This window comes from Nerophis ophidion, linkage group LG20 (genome assembly GCF_033978795.1).
Source record: "Nerophis ophidion isolate RoL-2023_Sa linkage group LG20, RoL_Noph_v1.0, whole genome shotgun sequence".
In the NCBI taxonomy this organism is placed as follows: domain Eukaryota; kingdom Metazoa; phylum Chordata; class Actinopteri; order Syngnathiformes; family Syngnathidae; genus Nerophis; species Nerophis ophidion.
The window spans coordinates 19405024-19422724 of NC_084630.1; the positions used below are offsets into that span (position 1 = coordinate 19405024).

At 42.3% G+C, this 17701-nt stretch overlaps 1 protein-coding gene across 1 annotated transcript in view; it reads right to left on the minus strand.

The window, feature by feature from the left end:
* The window catches only part of rasal3 (RAS protein activator like 3), a 68785-nt gene extending 55860 nt beyond the window's left edge, over positions 1-12925 (minus strand). The window contains exon 1 of the mRNA XM_061880647.1: positions 12273-12925. Within this exon, the coding sequence (XP_061736631.1) occupies positions 12273-12798 (526 nt within the window). The 5' untranslated portion in view covers positions 12799-12925. The remainder of the gene's footprint in view (positions 1-12272) is intronic.
* Between the last annotated feature and the right edge of the window lie 4776 nt (positions 12926-17701).

The window sequence follows — 17701 nt, forward strand, 5'->3', positions numbered from 1 at the left end:
CTAGTGATTTAGGGCATTATAAGTAAACATTGATTGATTGATTGATTGATTGATTGATTGATTCAAATAAAAGGTGGCCTTGAGGGGAGTCGGGCCCTGCTTCCTCTCCGCTTTGTAGTTCTTGGGTCAAGAACCAATCTTTCTGTGATTACAACACATGAAAGAAACAGAACACCGTCAAGTTGCTTCCCATCCTACACAGTGGAGTTTTACAAGCCATCTTCTTGGTAGGTTCAAAGACAGTTTTTGTCTTCTCGCCGGGAACTCATTTCAACACAAAGTTTTTTGATAACTTAGATAAAATTATTCTGACATCTACTGACAGATGTAAGTTAGAACTACATGCTACTTTTTTTTTTTGTGGAAATGGCAACAGCGGAGGTTTTTAACATGCATGTGCATGTACGAGCCGGTCTGCCCCACAACAAGAGGATAAAGAACAATAGGGATCTTGTTGACGACAACTTTGGGCTACAACTGAATACAATTGGCATACTCGTGCAAAACTCTCCGGATAAACCTCTACCATATGTGAAGATACGCGCTGACGTATTAAGGAAAGATACGTCACTAAAGTCTCAAATTGCAAACGACTTGTTTGAAGAATATTTGGAGGAAAATTGCTTTATAAATATCCCACGCAAAGTCTCCATGGTTAGATATCAACCCCAAATACACAAAAACAGGTATTAATAGTAGAGATGTCCGATTATATCGGCCGATAAATGTGTTAAAATGTAATTATCAGTATCGGTTTCAAAAAGTTAAATTGATGACTTTTTAAGACGCCGCTGTACGGAGCGGCACATATCCGGTAAAACACGGACATAGGGAGCAGTAGAGAGCAGTTGCCTCTCCCTGTCACACAACACAGGAGTTGACGACTGCAGCATGAGATGTTTACTGGCGACACTTGATGACCTCATCAAATCGCCGCTAGGATAACAATAACAAGAGTGTGTTGTTGCCGGTGCTGTAGCCATGGCTAAGCCAGCTCGCTCCGTGACTGACTAACGACACCATGTCTATGGTTTGGGATTATTTTAAAGTGTCTGACGGATAACAAACTGGCAATTTGCAATGACTGCAAAAAGTTGGTTATGCGAGGAGGAACCAAGAGGTCTTGCTTTAATACGAGCAATTTCATCTCCCTCCTCTTCAAGAATCCAAAGGAGATACACGATGAATACGAACGGAAGATGGATGAAAAGGAAACAGCGAAAAAAAAGTAGTACCACACAGTTGTTGCTTAAAGACTCCGCCGAGAAAATACTAAATTACAACAAAAAACACCCCAGGGCGAAAGCACACTTTGTGGTCACGGACAACGCACGCAATATGGCAAAGGCTATGGTGGATTTTGGTGTGGCTAGTCTGCCCTACACGGAGCACACTTTGCAGCTTGCAGTGAACGGAGGTGCCCTGTCTCAACGCAGCTTTTCAGAAGCTCTGACTGACTGCTGGGCCACTTCAAGCACTCACCACCAGCTTGCAGCACATTTGTGATACTCATACAAATACATTAGAGGAGGGCAGATTGAGCCCAGTTTATAATTTCCTGTTATACAGTATGCCAGGCAGTCTTGCACTAAAGGAGGACTATGTTATTGTTTACTTTATGACTCTAGTATACTCTGGACTGAAGCTGTGTGCCTTCATTGTTTTTGTAGCTGTTGTTTTGAGGCATGTTTTTAAAAAAAAATCAAAAAAATAATGCACTTTGTGAAAGTCCAAGTATAGTATTTCCCATAGTTGTAGTGAGTATCAGGATTATCTCAGGAAGAGCATGTCCAAAATTCCAAGCTGCTATTTTGAGGCATGTTAGAAAAAATAATGCACTTTGTGACGTCAATAATAAATATGGTAGTGCTATGTTGGCATTTTTTTCCATAACTTGAGTTGATTTATTTTGGAAAACCTTGTTACATTGTTTAATGCATCCAGCGGGGCATCACAACAAAATTAGGCATAATAATTTGTTCATTCCACCACTGTATATATCGGTATCGGTTGATATCAGAATCGGTAATTAAGAGTTGGACAATATGGGAATATCGAATATCGGCAAAAAAGACACGATCAGACATCTCTAACTGAGATTAAGACAAACTTCATGATCCACATGGGAAATTTTTCCACACAGTAGCTCAGTTACAAAGGATGGAAAGGATCAGGATCAAGATGGAAAGAATGAAATGAAATGAAATATATTTTATATAGCGCTTTTTCTCTAGTGACTCAAAGCGCTTTACATAGTGAAATCCAATATCTAAGTTACATTTAAACCAGTGTGGGTGGCACTGGGAGCAGGCGGGTATAGTGTCTTGCCCAAGGACACAACGGCAGTGACTAGGATGGCGGAAGCGGAGATCGAACCTGCAACCCTCAAGTTGCTGGCCCAGCCGCTCTACCAACCAAGCTATGCCGCCGAATAATGCGCACGAGCGCAAAAACAAAAGGTATAAAGTAGACACAAAATTGACCATAGTAGCAATATAAAATATAACATGTATGTCATATTTACATATTATATAAACAGTATATAATATATACTGTTATACAAACCCCGTTTCCATATGAGTTGGGAAATTGTGTTAGATGTAAATATAAACAGAATACAATGATTTGCAAATCATTTTCAACTCATATTCAGTTGAATATGCTACAAAGACAACATATTTGATGTTCAAACTGATAAACTGTTTTTTTTTGTTTTGTTGCAAATAATCATTAACTTTTGAATTTTATGCCAGCAACACGTGACAAAGAAGTTGGGAAAGGTGGCAATAAATACTGATAAAGTTGAAGAATGCTAATCAAACACTTATTTGGAACATCCCACAGGTGTGCAGGCTAATTGGGAACAGATGGGTGCCATGATTGGGAATAAAAACAGCTTCCCAAAAAATGCTCAGTCTTTCACAAGAAAGGATGGGGCGAGGTACACCCCTTTGTCCACAACTGCGTGAGCAAATAGTCAAACAGTTTAAGAACAACGTTTCTCAAAGTGCAATTGCAAGAAATGTAGGGATTTCAACATCTACGGTCCATAATATCATCAAAAGGTTCAAAGAATCTGGAGAAATCACTCCACGTAGGCGGCATGGCCGGACACCAACATTGAATGACCGTGACTTTGGATCCCTCGGACGGCACTATATCAAAAACCGACATCAATCTCTAAAAGATATCACCACATGGGCTCAGAAACACTTCAGAAAACCACTGTCACTAAATACAGTTGGTCGCTACATCTGTAAGTGGAAGTTAAAGCTCGACTATGCAAAGCGATACCCATTTATCAACAACATCCAGAAACGCCGCCGGCTTCTCTGGGCCGGAGATCATCTCAGATGGACTGATGCAAAGTGGAAAAGTGTTCTGTGGCCTGACGAGTCCACATTTCAAGTTGTTTTTGGAAATATTCAACATCGAGGAATATTCCAAAGAGGAAGCGAACCATCCAGACTGTTATCGACGCAAAGTTCAAAAGCCAGCATCTGTGATGGTATGGGGGTGCATTAGTGTCCAAAGCATGGGTAACTTACACATCTGGGAAAGCACCATTAATGCTGAAAGGTACATACAGGTTTTGGAGAAACATATGTTGTCATCTGAGCGCCGTCTTTTTCATGGACACTCCTGCTTATTTCAGCAAGACAATGTCAAGCCACATTCAGCACGTGTTACAACAGTGTGGCTTCGTAAAAAAAGAGTGCAGTTACTTTGCTGGCCCGCCTTCAGTCCAGACCTGTCTCCCATGGAAAATGTGTGGCGCATTATGAAGCGTAAAATACGACAGTGGAGACCCCGGACTGTTGAACGACTGAAGCTCTACATAAAACAAGAATGGGAAAGATTTCCACTTTCAAAGCTTCAACAATTAGTTTCCTCAGTTCCCAAATGTTTATTGAGTGTTAATGTCACGTCTGTAAATCTGATTTCATGTTTGATCATGTTTTGTTTTGTTTTCTGGACTCTTGTTCTGTTTTTTTCACTTCCTGGTTTGTTTTTGTTACCATTTCAACTCATTACTTTTTACCTGTCATGTCACGTCCCTGTTCTCAGCCTCACCTGTTTTCACTAATTATCACAGCTATTTAAGTCAGTCTTTTTCTTGTCTTCGTCCTGGGATCCTCACACTCGCACGCACCCTACCCATGCTGTTCAAACCTTCACGTCCTCGTCCACAGTTCCATGCCGTGTAAGTTTATGTATTTATGCCACAGTGCACTCTTTTGTTTCATGTCTTTAGTCTTGCCATCGTGCTGTTTAAGTTTATAGTTAAATTGTCTTTCATGTCAACGAGCAGGTGTTTTTGTTTCACGTTTGTACTGTTTAGCCAAGTTTCTTCTTCCATTGTGAGCCCTTTTTGTTGTTTAATTATTTTTGATTATAGTGTTTAAATAAAAAACATGTACCTGAATTCACGCCTGGCTCGTCCTGTAATCCCGCTGCGTCGAAGGAGCACATACCATCCATGTCCAAGCCAAGTTATGACAGTTAAAAGAAAAGGTGATGTAACACAGTGTTGAACATGCCCTTTCCCAACTACTTTGGCAAGTGTTGTAGCCATGAAATTCTAGGTTAATTATCATTTGCCAAGAAAAACATTTTTTAAGTTTGAACATCAAATATGTTGTCATTGTAGCATGACCTCTATTTAATAATACAACTTTAACATTTGACAGCCAAATAATAAAATAAGGTGACTCGGTAAAAAATCTGGGTATTATCTTCGACCAAACTCTCTCCTTTGAGTCACACATTAAAAGCGTTACTAAAACGGCCTTCTTTCATCTCCGTAACATCGCTAAAATTCGCTCCATTTTATCCACTAAAGACAGCGAGATCATTATCCATGCGTTTGTTACGTCTCGCCTCGATTACTGTAACGTATTATTTTCGGGTCTCCCCATGTCTAGCATTAAAAGATTACACTTGGTACAAAATGCGGCTGCTAGACTTTTGACAAGAACAAGAAAGTTTGATCACATTACGCCTACAGGTGCTGGTCATATTATTAGAATATCATGAATAAGTTGATTTATTTCATTAATTCCATTTAGAAAGTCAAACTTGTAGAATGTATACATTCATTCCAAACAGACTGATACATTTCAAGTGTTTTTTGCCAAAAAGGAGAGGATTATAGCTGACAACCAATGAAAACCCTAAATTCAACATCTCAGAAAATTAGAATATGATGGAAGAGTCAGATATTGAAGACACCTGGTGCCACACTCTAATTAGCTAACCAACTCAAAACACCTGGAAAAGCCTTTAAATGGTCTCTCGTTTTGATTCTGTATGACACACAATCATGGGGAAGACTGCTGACTTGACAACTGTCCAAAAGATGACCATTGATACTTTAAAGAAGGAGGGCAAGACACAAAAGGTCATTGCCAAAGAGGGGGGGGGAGTTGCCCACATCTGAGGTCCTCTCCAAGGTTTCTCATAGTCAGCATTTTCACTGGCGTCCCACTGGATGTGAATTCTCCCTGCCCACTGGGTGTGAGTTTTCCTTGCCCTTTTGTGGGTTCTTCCGAGGATGTCGTAGTCGTAATGATTTGTGCAGTCCTTTGAGACATTTGTGATTTGGGGCTATATAAATAAACATTGATTGATTGATTGATATTCAACCGAATATGGGTTGAAAATGATTTGCGAGTCGTTGTATTCTGTTTATATTTACATCTAACACAATTCCCCAACTCATAAGGAAACAGGGTTTGTATTATAATATATTATATTACATTATTTTATATTATTATTATTTGGGACAGGTGTGCTAATGCTATGGCCACATTTTGCACATCAGATGTGGTCTAATAAAAGCTCAGGGATTTTGTGCGTTTGCTCAGACTCATAAAAAAGCAGAGTGAACATTGCCGGTGAGGCACTAGAAGTGGAAGGGAAGCTCACAGGATGTGAGCAGCAGTACAAAAAGAGAGATAGCATCACTTTGCAAATGAGAGTTGCAATTTCGTGAGCACGAGGCCTTCAAGCCAGGAAGTGTTTACCCCAGTTTTTTTTTTCTTTAAAGTGACTTTTGATGACTGCATCTGGCTCTCAGATAAATCCTAGCTGACATTGCTTAACAGGATAAGTAATGAATAATTCCGCTGGTAATCGCAGTGTTAAAAATCACGTTCAAAATATAAAACATTCTCATGCATTTTTAATCCATCCATCCGTTTTTCTACCGCACCTGTTCAAGAAGTAGCATTAATGGTATGGAGTATTTTTATTTATTTTTGGTTAGCTTCAGAATAACAATGTTTTTTAAAAAGAATGAGAGACTTATTATACTCAAAAAATGTTGGTCTTACTCAGGGGTCGGGAACCTTTTTGGCTAAGAGAGCCAAAAAGCCAAATATTTTAAAATGTATTTCCGTAAGAGCCATATAATATTTTTTTTAACACTGAACACAACTAAACGCGTGCATTTTTAAGTAAGACTAACATTTCTAGAGTATAATAGGTCTCTTATTCTTTGTAATAACATTGTTATTTCGAAGCTAACTGTGGAGGGGGCGTGGCCTGTGGGCCTGCAGTGAACTGGGGTGTGCCAGGACCGGCCTCTAAATCAGCGACAGGTGCGTAGACGACCCACCTGGGCCTTGTTATCTAATCACCTGTCACTCTGTTATAAGCAGCAGCCAGGAGGAGGGACGGCGTTAGGACTGGAGCCAGAGCGCGAGCGAAAACGAAAGAGAAAAATACAATTGCCGGAAAGCAACTGAGGGACTTATTGAAAAATAAAACAATATTGTAACCCTGAAACAGGCTCTTATGTCGGTGCTTGGTGGTCTGAAGAACCCCCAGGAGGGCAAGCCCCACACTAACCAATAATAAATAAATAACTTCTTACCATTAACGCAACTTCTTGAACAGGTGCGGTAGAAACGGATGGATGGATTAAAAATGCATGAGAATGTTTTATATTTTGAACATTATTTTTAACACTGTGATTACAAGTGGAATTATTCATTATTCATCGTATTAAGCAATGCCAGCTCAGATTTATCCGAGAGCCAGATGCAGTCATCAAAAGAGCCACATCTGGCTCCCGAGCCATAGGTTCCCTACCCCTGTACTACGACATCCTCGGTAGGCCCACATAAGGGCAAGGAAAACTCACACCCAGTGGTGACAATGATGACTAAGAACCTTGGAGAGGAGGAAAGCAATGGATGTCGAGCGGGTCTAACATGATACTGTGAAAGTTCAATCCATAATGGATCCAAGACAGTCGCGAAAGTCCAGTCCAAAGCGGATCCAACACAGCAGCGAGAGTCCCGTTCACAGCGGAGCCAGCAGGAAACCATCCCAAGCGGAGGCGGATCAGCAGCGCAGAGATATCCCCAACCGATACACAGGCAAGCAGTACATGGCCACCGGATTGCACCGGACCCCCTCCACAAGGGAGAGTGGGACATAGGAGAAAAAGAAAAGAAACGGCAGATCAACTGGTCTAAAAAGGGAGTCTATTTAAAGGCTAGAGCAGGGGTAGGGAACCTATGGCTCTAGAGCCAGATGTGGCTCTTTTAATGACTGCATCTGGCTCTCAGATAAATCTTAGCTGACATTGCTTAACGCGATAATTATGAATAATTTCGCTGGTAATCACGGTGCTAAAAATAACGTGCATAACATAAAACATTCTCATGCGTTTATATCCATCCATCCGTTTTTCTACCGCACCTGTTCAAGAAGTCGCATTAATGGTAAGAATTATTTTATGTCACGATGGGGGGATTGCAGCTTGCTGCGGTGTCGTTTTCCCAGGAAGGCAGACGGACTACTTGGGACATGGCATTTAGGTAAAAACATGATTTAATTTTAACTGAAAAAATATACAGACAAAAATCGATCACAGCGGAGGCACAAGTTGGGCTAAAGAACAAAGCTAACGCATAAACAGACTAAGAACGTAAATCAATCAAAACTTACTTGGCATGGCATGAAGCACGAAACCATGGCAAGGCATGAAACAAGTCAGCACAGGGCGACTGAATGGCAAAGACACGCTTAAATACTGCCTCTGATTAGTGCTCGGGAAGCAGGTGAGCGGGCGTTTTGTCCACCAGAGACAGGTGGACAAAATGAGTAACCAAGGAAACCAGACAAGGGAGTGGAAAAAAAACAGGAACTTAAAGAGTCCAAAGGACAAACAGCACATGGCCAAACAAAAACATGATCAACAGACATGACATTTTATTTATTATTGGTTAGCTTCAGATTAACAATGATATTAAAAAGAATAAGAGATTTATTATATTCTAAAAATGTTGGTCTTACTTAAAAATGCACGCATTTAGTTGTATTCAGTGTTAAAAAATATGATATGGCTCTCACGGAAATACATTTTGAAATATTTGGCTTTCATGGCTCTCTCAGCCAAAAAGGTTCCCGACCCCTGGGTTAGAGTATACAAATGAGTTTTACGGTGAGACTTAAATGCTTCTACTGAGGTAGCATCTCGAATTGTTACCGGGAGGGCATTCCAGAGTACTGGAGCCCAAAATGAAAACGCTCTATAGCCCGCAGACTTTTTTGGGGCTCTAGGAATCACTAATAAGCCGGAGTCTTTTGAACGCAGATTTCTTGCGGGGACATATGGTACAATACAATCGGCAAGATAGGATGGAGCTAGACCGTGTAGTATTTTATACGTAAGTAGTAAAACCTTAAAGTCACATCTTAAGTGCACAGGAAGCCAGTGCAGGTGAGCCAGTACAGGCGTAATGTGATCAAACTTTCTTGTTCTTGTCAAAAGTCTAGCAGCCGCATTTTGTACCAACTGTAATCTTTTAATGCTAGACATGGGGAGACTCGAAAATAATACGTTACAGTAATCGAGGCGAGACGTAACAAACGCATGGATAATGATCTCAGCGTCTTTAGTGGACAGAATGGAGCGAATTTTAGCGATATTACGGAGATGAAAGAAGGCCGTTTTAATAACGCTTTTAATATGTGGCTCAAAGGAAAGAGTTGGGTCGAAGATAATACCCAGATTTTTTACCGTGTCGTCTTGTTTAATTGTTTGGTTGTCAAATGTTAAAGTTGTATTATTAAATAGAGGTCGGTGTCTAGCAGGACCGATAATCAGCATTTCCGTTTTTTTGGCACTGAGTTGCAAAAAGTTAGCGGACATCCATTGTTTAATTTCATTAAGACACGCCTCCAGTTGACTACAGTCCGGCGTGTTGGTCAGCTTTAGGGGCATGTAGAGTTGGGTGTCATCAGCATAACAGTGAAAGCTAACACCGTATTTGCGTATGATGTCACCTAGCGGCAACATGTAGATGCTGAAGAGTGCAGGGCCAAGGACCAAACCCTGGGGAACTCCACACGTTACCTTAACGTAGTCCGAGGTCACATTGTTATGGGAGACGCACTGCATCCTATCAGTAAGATAAGAGTTAAACCAAGACAGGGCTAAGTCTGACATACCAATTGGTGTTTTGATACGCTCTAATAAAATATTATGATCATTGATCATATTTCTACACAATAAATCACATAACACTAGTCAGCAACAAATAATATGAAATGATTGTGGCTTTACTAATTATGCGCTTAAAAACTCACTCTAGTTACTAAAACCTTATGCATAAATTCAACAAAGTTGCCTGAGGTGGACCAGTACATATAATTAGAGTCACTGGGTGTGAGTTTTCCTTGCCCTTTTGTGGGTTCTTCCGAGGATGTTGTAGTCGTAATGATTTGTGCAGTCCTTTGAGACATTTGTGATTTGGGGCTATATAAATAAACATTGATTGATTGATTGATTGATCGTTTAATATCTGCATTAGCGCACTGTAAAACATTCCCAGGATTCTACAGCATTTATTGGTAAAATACTGTAATCAAAATGTACTGTAAAAATACAACAAATGACAAAAAAAATGCAATAATCTTATATTTCACAGCAATTAACAGTTAATGAACAGTAACACTGTGTTGTCCTGAAGTCTATTGTTAATATTCTTTACATAGTTACTTGGCAATATAGTTATTGCAATGCTTTAATTTGGCTAAAGTTGTTTTTATTTCTTGTCTACCTTAATCGGTAAACAGCAATTGGATGATGTTACTTCCGCTAAATTACTTCCTGTTGGTTGACTTCCGGTATTCGTCTGAAAGCAAGTCGTGCATGTCCAAACAGACACCACATGGACAAAGATAAGACCTTCTGGAGGAAAGTTCTGGGGTCAGATGAAACAAAAACTGAGCTGTTTGGCCACAAAACCCAGCAATATGTTCGGAGGAGAGCCCAGGAACACCATCCCTACCATCAAGCATGATGGAGGTAGTATTATGCTCTGGGCTTGTTTTTTGCCAATGGAACTGGTGCTTTACAGAGAGTAAATGGGACTGTGAGGAGGCGTGGCCTGCGGACCTGCAGCGAGGTGAGGTGACAGGTGTCTGAAATGGGTGACAGGTGCGTAGATGGCCCACCTGGGCGCAGGTGTCTCGTCACCTGTCACTGTATAAAAGGGCAGCAGCCGGGAAGGAGGTGGTTGGTGGTGTTTAAGTGGATGGCCGAGAACGAACCTGGGCCCGAGCGAGACGGAGACGGAGGTGAAGACGCGGAAGGCTGAAAAGCGACCGGAAGAGCAAGACGGGGAGAAGAGGCAAGTGCTGAAAAGCGACCGGAGAAGGAGGTTTATTGAAAAATAAACAAAATCTCCAAACCGTACAAGCCTGTCATGTCCATCATTGGGTGGTCCGAGGAACCCGGAGGTGCGAGTCCTTCACAGGGACAATGAAAAAGGAGGATTGCCTCCAAATTCTTCAAAACAACCTAAAATCATCAGCCCGGAGGTTGGGTCTTGGGTGCAGTTGGGTGTTCCTACAGGACAATGACCCCAAACACACGTCAAAAGTGGTAAAGGAATGGCTAAATCAGGCTAGAATTAAGGTTTTAGAATGGCCTTCCCAAAGTCCTGACTTAAACTTGTGGACAATGCTGAAGAAACAAGTCCATGTCAGAAAACCCAACACATTGTGCTGAACTGCACCAATTTTGTCAAGAGTGGTCAACAATTCAACCAGAACCTTAATAGAGTTTTAACTTGCACTTACAGATGTAGCGACAAATTGTAGTGACTGACAGTGGTTTTCAGAAGTGTTCCTGAGCCCATGTGCATGTGGTGATATCTTTTACACACCGATGTCGCTTTTTGATGCAGGACCGCCTGAGGGATCAAAGATCCGTAATATTATCGCTTACGTGTAGTGATTTGTCCAGTTTCTCTCAACCCTCAGATGATATCACGGACCGTAGATGGTGAAATCCCTAAATTCCTTGCAATAGCTCGTTGACAAATGTAGTTGGTGCAATTCAGCTAAATTTGTTGTTTTTCTGACATGGACTTGTTTCTTCAGCATTGTCCACACGTTTGAGTCAGGACTTTTGGGAATGCCATTCTAAAACCTTCATTCTACCCTGATTTAGCCTTTCCGCCAGAAGGTTTTATCTTTGTCCATGTGACGTCAGATTATACAAAAAGTTAGCTGTTTGGCCACAATACCCAGCAATATGTTTGGAGGAGTAAAAGTAAGGCGTTTAATCCCAAGGTACACCAAACCTACCGTCAAACATGGTGGTGGTAGTATTATGCTCTGGGCCTGTTTTGCTGTCAATTGAACTGGTCCTTTACATAGAGTAAAATGGGACAAAGGAGGATTACCTCCAAATTCTTCAGGAAAACCTAAAATCATCAGCCCGGCGGTTGGGTCCTGGGTGCAGTTGGGTGTTCCTACAGGACAATGACCCCAAACACATGTCAAAAATGGTAAGGAATGGCTAAATCCGGCTAGAATTAAGGTTCTACAATGGCCTTCCTCAAGTCCTGACTTAAAAGTGCTGAAGAAACCAACACATTGAGCTGAACTGCACCAGTTTTGTCCAGAGGGGTGGTCAAAAACTCAACCAGAAGCTTGCCAAGGGACATGTAAGCAAATATTAACCTTGCTGTATGTATACTTCAGTAGAGCCATAATAAATTCATAAAAGAACTCAACTTCATGAATATTTTTTGTTACTAACAAGTATCTGCTCCAATCACTCTATCACAAAAAATATGAGTTGTAGAAATTACTGAAAACTCAAGACAGCCATGACATTATGTTCTTTACAACTTTTGACCACGACTGTATGTACCAAACCGTGACTTTTTCATATATCGAAAAAAAACCTTAACTACAAAGCTGAGAGGATGACTGTATTTTTCTTTCAAACCCAGACAACTCACCTGGTAACAATGCGGGGGTGCTGTTCCGGCTGTGGAGTCTGGGCCTTTTCAGCTTCTGAGACACGGACCTCCAGTACTTTTTGAAGCGGGCCCCTCCGCCTTCTTGCTGGAGGTCAGTAGACGAGTCGCAGTCTGCCTCTGATGCGCCTCCAGGGCTGCAGGACGATTGCGTCAGGGTGGAAAAAAACGAGGTGGTGGGCATTGAGAAGGCCCTTCTGAAAGGGTTCTTTCGTGCGGAGTTCATCTTGGTTTCTTTGTCTTCGGAGTCCTCACTTAAGGCCTTGCGCCATGTTTGCTTCTTGTTCCACTTGTTGCCTCTTTGAGACTTCTCAGGTGAACATGTTCCATCTTCCAACAACTCATGAAGGGATCCCTTGGAGCCAGTTTGCCATTTGTAGGTGCTTAGCAGGACCGTGGACTGGGGTGCTTCCTCCTCTAGGTGCTCGGTTCTTTCCCTCTCTGGTGATCCCTCTTCTTTTTGAGACGGACGATCCGCAGCCTCCACCGATTTTTCCTCTGAACCCATTGTAAGAAATAGTCTCCTGTCTTTGCAAAAGAGCACAAAACTAAATCAAAAATCAAATTCTTGCACACTGAACACCTTCAGAGAAGGTGAGTGTGTCAAGGCTGAGTTAGATGAAGTCTACTCTGCAGATGACTTTCAGCATTTCCTGTCTTGCGTAAAAACGTTCGTTGGCACAACCGGAAACCCTTTAGAGGTCTGTCTGTGGTGGCATTGCAGCTGCAGCACCCACATTGTCTCAAACAAACTTCCTCAGCAAGTCAAAGACTTGTTTTGTCTGTCATCCTTTTGTTTAAACTTTTACTGATTCTGAATATTCCAAAAATCAGATGGTGCACACTAAAAATGCTGGGTTATTTTGATAACCCAATTTATGAGTTGCGAGTGTTGAGTTAACTTTTGGAGTTATTTTTATGAAGAGCTATCCATTTTTTGGGTTGTATGGGTTTTCTGTCCATACCTCTTAGGGACAGAATTTCTAGGCGCAAGTCAGGGCGTTGAGGGGATGTGGTTTGGTGGCTGCAGATTAATCTCTGCTTTTTGCAGATGATGTGGTCCTGATGGCTTCAACGGGCCAGGATCTTCAGCTCTCACTGGATCGGTTCGCAGCCGAGTGGGAAGCGACCGGAATGAGAATCAGCACCTCCAAGTCCGAGTCCACGGTTCTCGCCTGGAAATGGGTGGAGTGCCATCTCCGGGTTGGGGAGGAGATCTTGACCCAAGTGGAGGAGTTCAAGTACCTCGGAGTCTTGTTCACGAGTGAGGGAAGACTGAATGGTGAGATCGACAGGCGGATCGGTGCGGCGTCTTCAGTAATGAGGGTGCTGTATCGATCCGTTGTGGTGAAGAAAGAGCAGAGCTGGAAGGCAAAGCTCTTAAAGGGGAACATTATCACAATTTCAAAAGGGTTAAAAACAATAAAAACCAGTTCCCAGTGGCTTGTTGTATTTTTGGAAGTTTTTTTCAAAATTTTACCGGTCCCGGAATATCCCTAAAAAAAGCTTTAAAGTGCCTCTTTTCGCTCTCTGCGAAGACACTATCCATTTTCCTGTGACGTCACACAGTGCTGCCAATGTAAACAAACAATAGCGAATAGCACAGCAAGATATAGCGACATTAGCTCGGATTCAGACTCGGATTTCAGCGGCTAAAGCGATTCAACAGATTACGCATGTTTTGAAACGAATGGTTGGAGTATGAAAGTATTGAAGAAGAAACTGAAGCTATTGAGCGAATAGCTATTGACGCTATTCATAGCCATAGCATGGCCGAATAGCTGCGTTAGCATCACCGGTAAAATGTGCGGACCAAACGATCAGGACTTTCGCATCTTGTGACACTGGATCAACTTAAATCCGTCGATTGGTAAGTGTTTTTTTCGCATTAAATGTGGGTGGAAGGAAACGTAATATAGTTGCAAATGCATCTGCAGGTTATCCATACATCTCTGTCTCATGTCTGCTTTAGCACCGCCGGTAAATAGCATGTTAGCATCATTTAGCATAGCATGTTAACATCGATTAGCTGGCAGTTACGCTGCGACCAAATATGTCTGATTTGCACATAAGTCAACAACACCAACAAAGCTCACCTTTGTGATTTCGTTGACTTTATCGTTGCAAATGCATCTGCAGGTTATCCATACATCTCTGTCTCATGTCTGCTTTAGTACCGCCGGTAAATAGCATGTTAGCATCATTTAGCGTAGCATGTTAGCATCGATTAGCTGGCAGTTACGCCGCGACCAAATATGTCTGATTTGCACATAAGTCAACAACACCAACAAAGCTCACCTTTGTGATTTCGTTGACTTTATCGTTGCAAATGCATCTGCAGGTTATCCATACATCTCTGTGCCATGTCTGTCATCGCCGGTAAAATGTGCAGACACTCCGGCACATTCAATGGGGGTCTGGCGGCAGATTTCTTGCCACTTTCGCATCTTCGGGCCAGTGGTGCAACTTGAATCCCTCCCTGTTAGTGTTGTTACACCCTCCGACAACACACCGACGAGGCATGATGTCTCCAAGGTTCCAAAAAATAGTCGGAAAAACGGAAAATAACAGAGCTGAGACCCAGTGTTTGTAATGTGTTGAAAATGAAAACCTCGGTGACGTCACGTTCTGACTTCATCGCCAAAAGAGCCATAAACAGAAAGGGGTGTAATTCGCCAAAATTCACCCATTTAGAGTTCGGAAATCAGTTAAAAAAATATATGGTCTTTTTTCTGCACCATCAAGGTATATATTGACGCTTACATAGGTCTGGTGATAATGTTCCCCTTTAATTTACCGGTCCATCTACGTTACCAACCTCACCTATGGTCATGAGCTTTGGGTTATGACCGAAAGGACAAGATCACGACTACAAGCGGCTAAATGAGTTTTATCCGTCGGGTGGCGGGTCTCTCCCTTAGAGACAAGGTGAGAAGCTCTGTCATACGGGAGGAGCGCAAAGTAAAGCCGCTGCTCCTCCACATGGAGTGGAGCCTGATAAGGTGGTTCGGGCATCTGGTCAGGATTCCACCTGAACGCCTCCCTAGGGAGGTGTTTCAGGCACGTCCGACCGGTAGGAGGCTCCCGGGAAGACCCAGGACACATTGGGATGACTATGCCTCCCGGCTGGCCTGGGAACGCCACGGGAACCCTCGGGAGGAGCTGGATGAAGTGGCTGAGGAACCATTTTTGGGTTGTTTTTCAATGAGTAACGCATTATTGGGTTAAACTGATTAACATTATTTACAATCACACATCTTACACCATATTGCAGAAAATATTTGGCCACCTGCCTTGACTCACATATTTACTTGACATCCCATTCATAACCCATCCATCCATTTTCTACCGCTTGTCCCATTCGGGGCCGGGGGGGGGGGGGGTCGCTGGAGCCTATCTCAGCCGCCGTCGGGCGGTAGACGGGGTACACCCTGGACAAGTCGCCACCTCATCACGGGGCCAACACAGATAGACAGACAACATTCACACTCACATTCACACACTAGGGACCATTTAGTGTTGCCAATCAACCTAATCCCAGTTGCATGTTTTTGGGGGTGGGAGGAAGCCGGAGTACTCGGAGGGAACCCACGCAGTCTCGGGGAGGACATGCAAACTCCACACAGAAAGACCCAGAGCCCGGGATTAAACCCAGGACTACTCAGGACCTTCGTATTGTGAGGCACATGCAATAACCCCGGTTTCACCGTGCTACCCCATTCCTAACCCATAGGGTTCAATCTAATGTGGGTCCATTTTTTGCAGCTATTCCATCTTCAACTCTTCTGGGAAGGCTGTCCACAAGGTTGCTGAGTGTGTTTATAGGAATTTTTGACCATTCTTGGTGAGGTCACACACTGATGTTGGTTGAGAAGGCCTGGCCCTCAGTCTCCGTTCTAATTCATTCCAAAGATGTTCATTCGTGTTCAGGTCAGGACTCTGTTCGGGCCAGTCAAGTTCATCCACACCAGACTCCGTCATCCATGTCTTTATGGACCTTGCTTTGTGCACTAGTGCACAGTCATGTTGGAAGAGGAAGGTGCTGTTCCAAACTGTTCCCACAAGGTTGGGAGCATGGAATTGTCCAAAAGGTTTTGCTATCCTTGAGCATTCAAAAGTACATTATTAAGTAAGTACGTAAGTAATCATTTCTGGCTCTCACAAAGACTGCATCATTTGCATTGTTGTTAGTGATGAAGGGATCTGCGATCCCTACGTCTATCTCACGCGATGACATGTCTGGCGAGCTCATTATCTCTCAAAATGCCTCGGGAATCTCCATGAGATTGATACTATTTTGATCATATCTACAAAATCCAAAACCAGTGAAGTTGGCACGTTGTGTAAATGGTAAATAAAAACAGAATACAATCCTTTTCAACTAATATTCAATAGAATAGACTGCAAAGATAATATATTGAATACACCTCCATACCATCACAGATGCTGGCTTTCGAACTTTGCGCCTATAACAATCCGGATGGTTCTTTTCCTGTTTGTTCTGGAACACATTAAGTTCACAATGTCCACAGTTTCCAAAAATAATTTGAAGTGTGGACTTGTCAGACCACAGAACACTTTTCCACTTTGCATCAGTCCATCTTAGATGAGCTCGGGCCCTATGAAGCCGGCGGCGTTTCTGGGTGTTGTTGATTAATAGCTTTGCATAGTAGAGTTTTAACTTGCACTTACAGATGTAGCAACAAACTGTAGTTACTGACAGTGTTTTTTGGAAGTGTTCCTGAGCCCATGTGGTGATATCCTTTGCACACTGCTGTTGCTTTTTGATGCCTAAGGGATTGAAAGTCCGTGAGGCATCGGAGGTCCGTAATATCACCGCTTTTGGCAGTGATTTCTCCAGATTCTCTGAACCTTTTTTATGATATTACGGACTGTAGATCGTAAAATCCCTAAATTCCTTACAATAACTGGTTGAAAAATGTTGTTCTTAAACTGTTCGACAATTTACTCAGCGAAGCCGGTGGCGTTTTGGGGTTTTGTTGATAAATGGCTTTCGCTTTGCATAGTAGAATTTTAACTTGCACTTACAGGTGTAGCGACCAACTGTAGTTACTGACAGTTGTTTTCTGAAGTGTTCCTGAGCCCATGTGGTGATATCCTTTACACACTGATTTTGCTTTTTGATGCCTAAGGGATTGAAAGTCCGTAATATCATCGCTTACATGCAGTTATTTCTCCAGATTCTCTGAACCTTTTTTATGATATTACGGACCGTAGATCGTAAAATCCCTAAATTCCTTACAATAACTGGTTGAAAAATGTTGTTCTTACACTGTTCGACAATTTACTCAGCGAAGCCGGCGGCGTTTTGGGGTGTTGTTGATAAATGGCTTTCGCTTTGCATAGTAGAGTTTTAATTTGCACTTACAGATGTAGCGACCAACTGTAGT